This window comes from Erpetoichthys calabaricus, chromosome 4, assembly GCF_900747795.2.
Source record: "Erpetoichthys calabaricus chromosome 4, fErpCal1.3, whole genome shotgun sequence".
NCBI classification, from domain to species: Eukaryota; Metazoa; Chordata; class Cladistia; order Polypteriformes; family Polypteridae; genus Erpetoichthys; species Erpetoichthys calabaricus.
The window spans coordinates 145,448,887-145,461,410 of record NC_041397.2 but is presented as its reverse complement, the minus strand read 5'-3'; the positions used below and the strand labels follow the sequence as shown (position 1 = coordinate 145,461,410).

At 37.5% G+C, this 12,524-nt stretch overlaps 2 protein-coding genes across 2 annotated transcripts in view; both read right to left on the bottom strand.

The window, feature by feature from the left end:
• Positions 1 to 6,406, bottom strand: part of tmprss15 (transmembrane serine protease 15) — a 159,572-nt gene extending 153,166 nt beyond the window's left edge. Inside the window, exon 1 of the mRNA XM_051926620.1 lies at positions 5,126 to 6,406. Within this exon, the coding sequence (XP_051782580.1) occupies positions 5,126 to 5,258 (133 nt within the window). The 5' untranslated portion in view covers positions 5,259 to 6,406. The remainder of the gene's footprint in view (positions 1 to 5,125) is intronic.
• A 1,477-nt stretch (positions 6,407 to 7,883) lies between these two features.
• lyz (lysozyme) lies at positions 7,884 to 11,570 on the bottom strand. The gene is made up of 4 exons (XM_028801284.2): positions 11,386 to 11,570; positions 9,976 to 10,134; positions 8,963 to 9,038; positions 7,884 to 8,341 (listed from the first exon to the last, which is right to left on the bottom strand). The coding sequence occupies exons 1-4, from the start codon at positions 11,513 to 11,515 to the stop codon at positions 8,272 to 8,274; spliced, it is 435 nt and encodes a 144-aa protein (XP_028657117.1). The 5' UTR covers positions 11,516 to 11,570; the 3' UTR covers positions 7,884 to 8,271.
• Positions 11,571 to 12,524: the final 954 nt, after the last annotated feature.

Here is a 12,524-nt window from a genome sequence, read left to right as displayed (position 1 = left end):
TTGAAAGGAATTTATAAAAAGCTTTAAAGACAACATTGACAATGATGATGGTGGTAAGTTTAAAAAGGACTATTAGAGGACTTTGTCATGTGGTGTAAGAACAATCATCAGCAGTTGATGGAAGTCTTCCAAACTCATCATCAAACTCATCCTCTTTGGATATTGTGTGTTTTATATGTTGGGTTTTATTGTACAGCACTTTGGTCAGCTCTGATGTTCTTTTTAAAGTGTTTTATAAATAAATAAATAAATGATAAAATAATTAAATCATTAACAATTGGCCTGACTAGATAGACAATACTGACATGCAATATAAGAAGTGTTAGAGTAGACTATTCTTTTTGAGGAGGTTCAGGTCCTTTAATGCCGGGGTTTCCAGCTCCAGTCCTGGAGGGCTACTGTGGCTGTAGGTTTTCATTCTAACCCTTTTCTTAATTAGTGACCAGTTTTTGCGGCAAACTCTTTTAAGCCTTAATTGGCTTGCTATTTAAGATTCAAAGTCCTAACTTGTTTGTTTCTTCTTTAATTAGCAGGCAAACAATAATGAGATAAAAAACAACCCAACACATGACTGGCTAACCTGTGTCCATCATAAAATGTCTGAAAATACTGTAGGTGAAGGTCTTAGTAATGTTGATCTGCTCAAGTCCACAATACATTTCTTAGAAAAAAGAAAATCAACAGTTTTGGAAATGTCTGCTGTGGCAGAATGAGAGTTCCAACGAGCCATGTAATTAAATAATGGGCTAAATTAACAAGAATTGGCTTCAAATTAACAAATCGGTTGGAGTTTGAAGCCCTGACTTAGCTGGTCATCTGTTGGCTTATTTCTGATTGGGTGTCGTTTAAGGAAAAAAATAAAGCAATTTAGAGTCTGAAGGCAATTAAAAAGTTAATTAGCAACAAAAACTGGTCACTAGTTAAGAAAAGGGTTAGAATGAAAACCGACAGACACAATAGCGCTCCCAGCAGCTTTGTCACCCAACCTTCCAACTCCGGTTTGGCTCGCTGGGTCTCCCATAGTCCTTTATATAGTCCTTGACCCAGAAGTGCTCCTGTCCTTCTGTCCATGTGATTTAATAGCACTTCCGGGTCAGATGAAGACTTGCCTTTTTCTTCAGCCCGGAAGTACTTCTGTTCTTCCGTCCCCATGACTTAGGAGTACTTCTTGGATATAGGGAAAATAAAAATCCCCATGTCTCCCTGCAGCGTCACACGATGGCACCCATGGTATCCAGCAGGGCTGTGAAGCCGAACTCCATCTCCCATGGTCTCCTGTGGGAATCCGGGGCACTTCCATGCTGCAGGGAAGACACCATTTAGCACCTTGGATGTGTCGGCTGGATGAGCTGCCTGCCGTCCATCACAGTTGTTAAGATGTTTTAACATCCATGATGCTTTACAGCCGTAATGGCATAGCAGCAATATTTCTTTAGGAACACTATATATTTAATGTTCACTGATTATTTTATTTGTATAGTTCTGTGAGTTGCACTTATGTAATGGTTTGCGCTTCATTTTTACTATCGTGTTTTAGCGGATGCAGTGCCGCTAAGACTCACACCGTCATAGGGACAGGGATTTATTTATTTTTTCAGTGGGGGAACACACCCAGCCTTGCCTCGACTAGTACAGAGTCACTCACAGACACATGGAAACAAAAGAGCTTAACCATTAACCAAAATGAATATATTAAACAAAAAATAGAAGATAAAATATAACTACTCAATAAACAAAAACACAATCCCTCACCACAACCAATCGGAGATCCCCAAATTAACTCAATGCGGCAACAACAACAAGCAAGGTAAACACTAACAATAAAGTAAACAGAGTTGTCCAAATGCAGCAGCAACAGATGAAGTGGAATGAAGGAGAATAATGATGATCCGGTAAACAGCTTGCTCGATGTATAAACAGTCCTACCGGTATTCCTGATGTGGCAAGGGGTAATGAGATTTAGGAGTGCTCCTTCCGACGAAGCATGATGATAAGTCCGACTCACTACTCACACAACAGGCAGGCACAAGATAGTCCATACATTCTTACAGGTGTGATGATCCACAGGTGATGGTATTACTAACAAACAAATGGGTGAACTCAGACCAAGATTTCCAGACGTCCGGATTTGAACAGAACTGTCCTCTGAAAATCCCGATTGAACAAAAATTGTATATATAAATAAAAAGATCTTAATTCAATTTTTAAATTGAATATCTAGTTAAGGGCGGCACGGTGGCGCAGTAGTAGCACTGCTGCCTCGCAGTTAGGAGACCTGGGTTCGCTTCCCGGGTCCTCCCTGCGTGGAGTTTGCATGTTCTCCCCGTGTCTGCGTGGGTTTCCTCTGGGCGCTCCGGTTTCCTCCCACAGTCCAAAGACATGCAGGTTAGGTGGATTGGCGATTCTAAATTGGCCCTAGTGTGTGCTTGGTGTGTGGGTGTGTTTGTGTGTGTCCTGCGGTGGGTTGGCACCCTGCCCGGGATTGGTTCCTGCATTGTGCCCTGTGTTGGCTGGGATTGGCTCCAGCAGACCCCCGTGACCCTGTGTTTAGATTCAGCAGGTTGGAAAATGGATGGATGGATGAATATCTAGTTAAAGATGCTGCAATTTTTGTAAACAGTCTGGCATAATAAAATTTGTAACTATACGAATCATGTGTGTTCATGAATGTCATGTGCTTGTCTCATCGAATATTTCTCCTGCTCGTGTGTAATCAGTTTTGAAAGTAATAATACATTTTATTTATATGGTGCTTTTCCCATGCTCAAGGCGCTTTGAAGTGATACTGATAAAAACTTTTCGACTATATGTCATCTTATCTATTGTGATATGTGGCCGGCTTTTCATTCCGGCCAATACCCCCAGGCCGCCAGGTGGAGCTTTCCCTGCAGCATGGACGTGCCCCGAGTTCCAGCAGGGACTCATGGACTATGTAGTTTTTATGCACAGCCCTGCTGGATGCCTTGGGGACCACCAGGAGTCGCTGTAGGGAAGCCCGTAGACTCTTACATGCCCTATAACCCGGAAGTACGTCATAATCCCAGGACAGGAGGAAACGGTGTGCTTCCGGGTTGAAGAAAAGGACTGTTTACCCTGACCCGGGAGGAATAAGGACTTGTGGGTTGTGGAACAAGAACCACTTCCGGGTCAGGGAGTATAAAGGACCATGGGAAAGCCCAGTACGCTAAGCTGAGCTGGGTGGAAGGGTGGCAACGTGTCTGGGAGTGTGGAGGATTGATTATTGTGTATTGGTTTATTAATTATTGATTTATTTATATGAGAGCTGTGGAGTATAGGGTGCTTTCTGCACATTATTGTCTGAATAAAAGTAATATTTGGACTTTTATATGGTGTCTGACGTCTGATCAGAGGGTTCAAGGGGTCACGGAGACCTCAATCTTTCACACTATATATATAAAATCCCTATGTGCGTCCAGGTGTGGTGCGATGCGCGATATTACTGTCAGAGAAAGTTAGAGGCGTTTTACGGAAATACAACCCAGTATTACGCCGAGAGGAAATTAAAGGTACACAATACAGTGACGCATATTACAGCCACATACAAGCCAGTATTACTGTCAGAGAAAATTAAAGGTATATTACGGACGTACAAGCCAGCGGACGTACAAGACGGTATCCTTCAATAAGGGCGCCCACAAAAAGGCGAGCCTCAAAAGGGCGACCTCAATTGGGCGCAGCGAATAAAGGCGCACATAAATAAAGATCTGCACCTTTGTTGCTCTTCACATATTCCAGAGCCATTTGAACTAAATTATCTACGAACGCCTTTATTCGTCGCGCTCAATTGAGGTCGCCCTTTTGAAGCTTGCCTTTTTGTGTGCGCCCTTATTGAATAGAGACGTACAAGACAGTATTACTGTCAAAGAAAATTAAAGACACACAATACACAGCGGCAGCCCACGAAGAACGGTCAGCTCAGCAAGTAAACATCAACAAAAGAAAGGCTGAAAGAAAGAAAAATACAACCAACAAAAAGAATGAGGTGAAAGTCCCTTGCCATTTAATATAGACTGTTCCTACTAATGTTTATGCACTACTGTTCTAGCGCCCGTTATTGTAACGGGCTAAATGACTAGTTTACATATATTTAGGTTATACACTATATTATCCAGTATATTAATTATATACTTATACTTAAAATGATTCTTTTTTTTGTCTTTCTTATAGTTCATTAACATCTTATATTTTTTTGGACACTCAAAATGGTGTCTGTCCCGATCTGTTATTTTTGGAAATTTGGCAACCCTGATGCACACACAAATAACAGACCTCCCTTACTGTCTAGCTGGCTTTTTTTAAAGCTCCCACCGGCCCTTCTTGTCCCCAGTAAACCCTGCGCCCTTGTAGAAGTCCAATCAGGGCCACCGCAGGGACCTCTGGTAGTTGAAGTTCTTCATTCACGTAGTACTGCCACGCTGTGCTGTCTATTCTCTATGTTGCTGGTGCAGCAAGTGAATTTCCCACAATGTACTTCTTGTATATTTTAAATTACTACACAAATGATAACAAATCTCATTTAAAGTCATTCACATGCAAATGATAAAATATAATGTTTATTCTCAAAGTGACATAAAGTATTAATTCCTGCATTTATTGAACATAGTCATATAGCTATGGGAACTTAGTGGAATAAATCCTTTATACCAGAACCAACCCTAGTGTGACAATGCATTAAATGGAATATTCATACAAACTACACATGCCCACCAAGATAACAGTCAACGATAAGCCTAAGCTACAAGTCTTTGAATTTAGGCAGAAACTGGTGCACCAAATGATAAAGAGAGAATATGCAAACTCCAAATTGATAGTGATCAGACTGTGAGTTGAATCCTGTTCTTTGGGCATATGGTGAAGCAAAAATGTGATCATTGCTGGTACCCATATTGAAAATAAAAAATCAATTTTATTTAACATCTGCTGCAAATTTTTTAGAAATTGTTGAAAGTAGATTCAAAAACAAAAATGTATAATTTCATACACCATAAGACTGGAAGCTAATAGAAATTATGTATCCTCCATATATAAATAATGCAACATTTCCATCACGCAGACAATAGAATTAGCTTCAGAAAAAAATAATAATTAAAAAATTGTTTCTTACCTGTTGACTGGTTGTTAATTGCGAGCCATGAGACTGCTATCAAACCCCCACAGATAATTAATAAAACAATAAAAAGAACCGACAATAAAATTTCACCAAAGGAAAATTTGTTCTTTACTGTAAATGTTCTCATTTTATATCTAAAAAGGTTGACTTAAAGAAATGTTCTCTTAGACAACAAATTAATATTTGTTGCACAGCAAAAAGAAAAGGTATTTATACTGCACAGTCCTCGATAAGGACACAAGAGCCAGAGACACGTAATCAAAATAGTAGGCCCCATTCATGTCACACAATGATATGGCAAGATTATTTAATGGTGGAGCAGTGAATTGCATGTCCATAAAAGAAACCCTGAGCTAGAATGTTTACTCATTACACTATGGTCATTTAGACAGTGATAAGAAGATACCTTCTTATCTTTATTCCCTTTTACATATTTGTATAAAGAATAATAAGCAAATATATTGCTTGTTTCTATATTTATATGAGGTACTGTACATCTTATGTTGTTTGCTTGATACAGTAAAGGAAAAACAACAACACAAGACATAACATGTGAGGTTAGTGCCCAGCTGGTAGGAGGTTGCCAAGGCAAGGATGCCAGGATGGCACAGGGCAGAATAAAATCCCACAGACTGTGCACAAGAAGAAGAGAGAGAAAGAGAGAGAGAGTCACTGGCATCAGGAGAGCTCCTATAAATACCAGTGCAAAAAACCTTTTTTAATACACTTATTATTTCTGACTAATTGTGATATGTATTGTTTACTTGCTGGGGCAGTTTTGTTCTAACAGGTAGAAGGTTAACTAGGGTACTGGCATAACCTCATTTATTTAAATTGTTTACAAGTATATCTTCTTTGTTATTTAAGAGTGGGATAACTTTATGTGCCCCTTAGTCAAGATAACAGAAGGATCAGGAGTAGCTGGGTTACATAAATTTTAGCCCTACGGTATCAAACCCACAACCCAGCTGATATTTTTATAAGGACAATGCCATGTATAGCCCCATTTTTTTTTTCTTTCTTTTCTGTATTTCTGTTTTATAGTTGTTGTAATTTCGCTACTTGTCTGTAAAAAATACTCCTAATTCTTTAACATTTCTAATATAAAATATTATTCTCAGATTCACTTAATCCAGTTATGCATATCCAGGCATCATCAGGTGCAAAGTAATAGCCATCCATGGACATGCTGCCAGTCCATTGCCCAGAACACCACCTGGTCACAATCTTGTTATTCTCCATTAATTACCATTCCAGTCAACTTCTGATATAGATAAGGGTACAGTATTCCTGTAATATAATACATTTTTTAAATCCACTTTTATCCAGAGTAGGGTGACAGGGAAGCTGAAGCTCATCCCAGCAAACATCTGGTACAAGGTAAGACAAATCCCTGGACAGGACACTTTTCCATTGCAAGGTGAACACACTCGCACACAAACGGACCAATTTAGCATTGTCAGTCCACCTACCCTGCATGTCTCTGGACTGTCGGGGGGACATCAGAGCACCTGGTGGAAACCCAAGCAGAAAGCTCCATGCAGGGAGGACCCGGGTCATGGGTTCTGCTCTGATAAACAAACTTGCATTCACATTGTGTGAATGGACTGAATCTAAGTGTCAGTGTAGTATTAGGCATGTGGTGTAAAGCTTAGAGCCTTCAGGTCTTCACCCCTTAAGTACTAATAAGATGAGCAGTGGCCAAAATAGAGATAAGGTACCGCAGACCTAGTAGCTCAGTTTCTAGTGGATAGGTAATACCCATTTATTTTAAAAACTACATTCTTATCCTCATCCTTAGTAGTTTTTAACCAGTTTGGGTAAAAATAACATTTTTTGCTGATGAGAACAAAAAAGAAAAGGTTGAATCATTTTTATAGCATTCAAGTGAACATGCTTTTAGACAAGTGGTTGTAGTGGCAGAATGATTTCTATTGAATATTGTACTCCTTAATACAATGTTCAAGAAAATAGAAGATATTTTAATGTGTAGACACTAAAAAAGCAGCTTTAAATGGTTAGAGCAGACTTAATATTTCCCAGGCAAACTTTGTTTTTGGAATATAACTGCTTGCCAATAGCTTAAAGGTTGGAAGTGAAATCTAGGCTGGAATATGTAACCTAAAACTAATGTGCTATAGACATTTATTGAGCGATTTTTTGGAATACTACAAATGCAAGTCTAAGTGTTACTAAAGAGATGCCACTTTGAGAAAAAGATGCATGCTGGTTAAAAAAAATCCTAGACATTATTTTTTTAAAGCAAACCTTCAGAAACAAAAAGGTACAAGAACTTTATCTTTCTGCTTGACTGTTATAGAAGACTCCAGGACACTGTTAACCATACATTTTGTCAACTGGTCATATTTTAGTTAGAAGTAATTTATATTAGCATGGCTTTGTTTATATTTCACTACTAAATATATAGAAATGTACTTAAGAATTTGTCCATCTGTAGTGATTTAGGTTAATGGTGCTGCCTTTATTCTAAGCAGTAGAATGTGGATGTGTGTGCTTTAAGTGTGTGGATTAGTTGTTATACTGTGCAATGCCCATCAAGAGCAGCTTACTGTGTCAAATAAACATTTTTTTACTATAAATTACATTGTCCATTGATTTACGGAATACCTGCAAATATTTATGTGCATTAAGAATTTTTTTTTTTACCCATTGGTTGTTTGCTGTTATTTAGTCATGGCAAACAGCTATAAATCACAGTTTGTTGTATACCACTTCACTACAACCCAATAGAGCAAGTTAAAATATGATAGCCTTTATTTGCCAGTAAAAGATTACAGAGTTAAATGCAAAATATTCTGAATCTGCAATTTTCATTAGTTTTTGTACAAAAAATAAAGATACTATAGTATACAGCTTAACCATCATAACATCTTTGCATTTCCCCTTACTGGAACTTTGTATAATAATATTACTTTCATACTGATAAGTAGAGCCCATATTACAAAATCATCAGCATTAAATGAATACTTTAAAATGTATCAATCAATCCACCAGTAGCAAGCAAATTCTCCTAGTTTATGTGTGCACCCTTGAAACGCAACTGAAAGCTGTTACGATGAGATGAAGCAAAACTAATGGCGATCATTCCATTTATATGGCATGTTGGGATTGCTCTGAACTTAGTAAAGATCACATCCTTTAGTCCATCTTCTCATGTTTCTTCCATCACAGTATTTCTCCCAAGTATACCTACAGAAGGAGATAAGAATTTGAAACATTACAAGGACATACTATTTCTGAAATCTGTAATGTTTTCATTGTTATATCATGTTTCCAAGAAATATCAACTGGTGCTCTGCCCATAGTTAGTTCCTGTCTTCTTCTTCAGTCCCATTGACCTTGGACTAGATTAAGCAGCTATAATAAAGAATGGAGTGGTGTATAGATGGAAAATATGAAACCATTAACTTCAGAGATAGTTTAACAGATAATGACTTAACCTCACAACTTTTCATTCACTTAAATAACTTCTAGGCATTCTGAGTTTTCATGCTGTTTATTTGGATTATTCCAGAATTCATGGTTTAATCAACAGCCCAAGAAGGCGGTGTTAGCTTGGCTGTCAATGGTAAACTGGCATGAAGTAAATATGTATGTCCTTCAATGGAATTGCATATTGGGGCCTTCCTTATACATGTTACTACTAAGAAAGGCTGAAGGCTTCCCACATCCATAACTAGGATAAAATGAACACAGGAAATGGATAAACACTTCAAAGAATTAATGAAGGCTACTGAATAATTTATAATTCACACCACTGAAAAATTGCATCTTATATGATTTCATTTTTTATTAATAAATTGTACATACCATGATTTGAGTCCTTCTAGCTTTACAATGATCTTGGCACAGTCTACTGAAGCTTTTAGATCATCACCTAAGAGGTCTGAAAAAAAAGTGTTTGTTTGGAATGTTAAATAATATTTGTAAAAGCAGTTCTACCCTGGAGATAAATAAAGATCTATCTATCTATCTATCTATCTATCTATCTATCTATCTATCTATCTATCTATCTATCTATCTATCTATCTATCTATCTATCTATCTATCTATCTATCTATCTATCTATCTATCTATCAGGGTAAATAATTGTGCTGCGGTTCCTTTAAGAGAAGAATAACCTGTGTAAAATGATATAAAAATGCCACACAACAGTTCAAATAACTTTGTGAGAAATGAGCACATTACAAGGACAATTACAGTGATCTAAACAATTTAATAATTAGCACCCAATGCACCCAATAAGAAAAATGCAGCATTTCATTTTTTTACATAACCTGAAAATATAATTTCAATTGTAGAATAGTCATAGATAACAGGCATCATGTATTGGAGTTTCTGAATTGAACTAACCCCTGCAGCCTCTGTATTGCCTCAGTCGCTTGCAGCACATGGAAGCTTCCATCATGAACTGCTTCCTTTCCTATTTTATCACTTCCATCTCTGTGTGTTACATGCAGTATACTTTCCCTAACTTCTTCATATTCTAGTGATAAAGAGTTTTTTTGTAGATTTCTGTGTATCTACCAGTTTGCATTCCCTTTCTTTCAGCATATATCCCATTCTGTCAGCCACCCATTCTTGTAGGAAAATCCACTGTTAATGCCTACAGAGCTTCTACAATGCAGTATGTTAGGGTAAAAAAATGAAGATGTTTAGTTATGCAAATTTATTTCAGATAACAAAGTTCATTAAACAGTTCATTTATCCAGAGACATAGCACAGTAGTCAATTCAAAAGGACAAACAGCTGTTCATGTTTGGCTTGGGAATGGAAATGCACCATATAAAAGTAAACTGAATTGACCTGCATTTTATTCTTACCTCCACACTTGACTTTGCAGAGATTTTTGCCACCAGGAAGACCATCATCACACCACTTGTAGCTGTTGATCTGAAAGATGCCATAGTCTTTTCCTACATTGTCACTGGTTCTCACTTTATGTGTTTTGAAATGGCTTTCCCAGAATGCCATACATATATCTAAGAGAAAAAAAGGGAAAAAAAAAGTACTCTGTAAATTACATTGTAATCGTGTCTGCACGAAAATCTTGTGTGGCCAGAAAAGGGGACAGAAAGTAATAGAATTTTGCATTACATTAATGTTTTTTCACTCATGACTTTTCACTATGACGCTAACAAGAAAACATCAGTGTGTGTCTATGATTCATAGGTGGCACATGTTCGTTTGTAAGTCTGAAGAACATTACCACAAAACAATTCAGGCTGATAATTTGTTGCTACAATGAAGAATAAATGAATGTGTGTTCATAGTAGTACAGTAACAATATACAGTATAATGAATATAACTTTCTCATAATGTAATACTATACATACAGAGACGGCACGGTGGTGCAGTGGTAGTGCTGCTGCCTCGCAGTAAGGAGACCTGGATTTGCTTCCTGGGTCCTCCCTGCGTGGAGTTTGCATGTTCTCCCCGTGTCTGTGTGGGTTTCCTCCGGGTGCTCCAGTTTCCTCCCACAGTCCAAAGACATGCAGGTTAGGTGCATTGGCAATCCTAAATTTTCCCCAGTGTGTGCTTGGTGTGCTTGTGTGTGCCCTGCGGTGGGCTGGCGCCCTGTCCGGGGTTTGTTCTTGCCTTGCACCCTGTGCTGGCTGGGATTGGCTCCAGCAGACCCCCGTGACCCTGTGTTAGGATATAGCGGGTTGGATAATGACTGAGTGACTTTCTCATAATGTAATACTATACATAATAATAATTTTTTCATTTTATTGCTTCTTTTCCATGCTGAAGGTGGTTTATACTACAACCATCACTAAGACAATCAGAAATGAAAATTAATGTATTGATGTTTGTACTAATTTCTGTAGAGGTTAATCATATTTTAAATGTTACAAAAATATAAATCATTGTTCACTGTTAAAGACACCAAGTAATAAAATAAAATGGCAGAAGATAAACTAAATCTTAAATCTACTTCTCATATTCCCAGTACAAATTATAAAAGTAACTATTACATTTAATTAAGTAGTATTGATTGGTGTTGTAAAAAAGGAAATTGTTTGTGCACAAAGCTGTTTCAATTACTTTTCAGTTATATCTTAAGAAAGGCTGGATTTTCAAATTATAATTAAAAAACACACACACACACACACACACACATATATATATATATATATACATATACATATACATACATACATATATATGTTTTTAATCATTAAAAATTGAACAATTACTAAAATAGGAATAAATATATACATTCAACTTACAGTTTCCTAATCCATACCCTTCATACCCATCTAGTCCGTTTGCTTTGAAAATGCTGGCAACTGTGCACCGGCCTAATCTCTTAGCACTGGTCACAGCTATCAGAAGAATGAAGAAAGCAAAGACCTTCATCTTTCAGAAGTGTATTGTGTTCTCTTGTTTCACCTGCTGCCACTCAATATTTATAGATCAAAACATCAGCATGTTTTGCAAAAGAATAAACCGCTTAACAGACACATTAAAGCCATTCCTGGAAAATAGGGAAGTTAACAACAGTTTGGTAAGAGTATACTAGTCAAATAATGTTTCCACATGTGTTTGAGAAAGATTTCAATGTTGACTTTTATTTCAATAATGTGGTTTTTAAAAGAAGAAGTGAATATTGCATGTTTAGTTATAAAAGCCATTTTAATTTGGTGCATTAAATGCATTCACTACATTATTTACTTAAAAATAATACACAGTCCACCCTAAAAGTGTCTCCAAGAAATGTTGAAATACAGTGGTGTGAAAAACTATTTGCCCCCTTCCTGATTTCTTATTCTTTTGCATGTTTGTCACACAAAATGTTTCTGATCATCAAACACATTTAACCATTAGTCAAATATAACACAAGTAAACACAAAATGCAGTTTTTAAATGATGGTTTTTATTATTTAGGGAGAAACAAAATCCAAACCTACATGGCCCTGTGTGAAAAAGTAATTGCCCCCTTGTTAAAAAATAACCTAACTGTGGTGTATCACACCTGAGTTCAATTTCCGTAGCCACCCCCAGGCTTGATTACTGCCACACCTGTTTCAATCAAGAAATCACTTAAATAGGAGCTGCCTGACACAGAGAAGTAGACCAAAAGCACTTCAAAAGCTAGACATCATGCCAAGATCCAAAGAAATTCAGGAACAAATGAGAACAGAAGTAATTGAGATCTATCAGTCTGGTAAACGGTTATAAAGCCATTTCTAAAGCTTTGGGACTTCAGCGAACCACAGTGAGAGCCATTATCCACAAATGGCAAAAACATGGAACAGTGGTGAACCTTCCCAGGAGTGGCCGGCCGACCAAAATTACCCCAAGAGCGCAGAGACGACTCATCCGAGAGGTCACAAAAGACCCCAGGACAACGTCTAAAGAACTGCAG

What these genes read in the sequence shown, in the direction of transcription:
- lyz (XM_028801284.2), bottom strand. Translation starts at nt 11,515, where the DNA reads ATGAAGGTCTTTGCTTTCTTCATTCTTCTGATAGCTGTGACCAGTGCT. An exon ending in CTGCAAAGTCAAGTGTGGAG is followed by an intron (nt 9,039 to 9,975) that starts GTAAGAATAAAA and finishes CTTTTTTTTCAG; the next exon opens with ACCTCTTAGGTGATGATCTA. An exon ending in CTAGAAGGACTCAAATCATG is followed by an intron (nt 8,342 to 8,962) that starts GTATGTACAATT and finishes CTCCTTCTGTAG; the next exon opens with GTATACTTGGGAGAAATACT.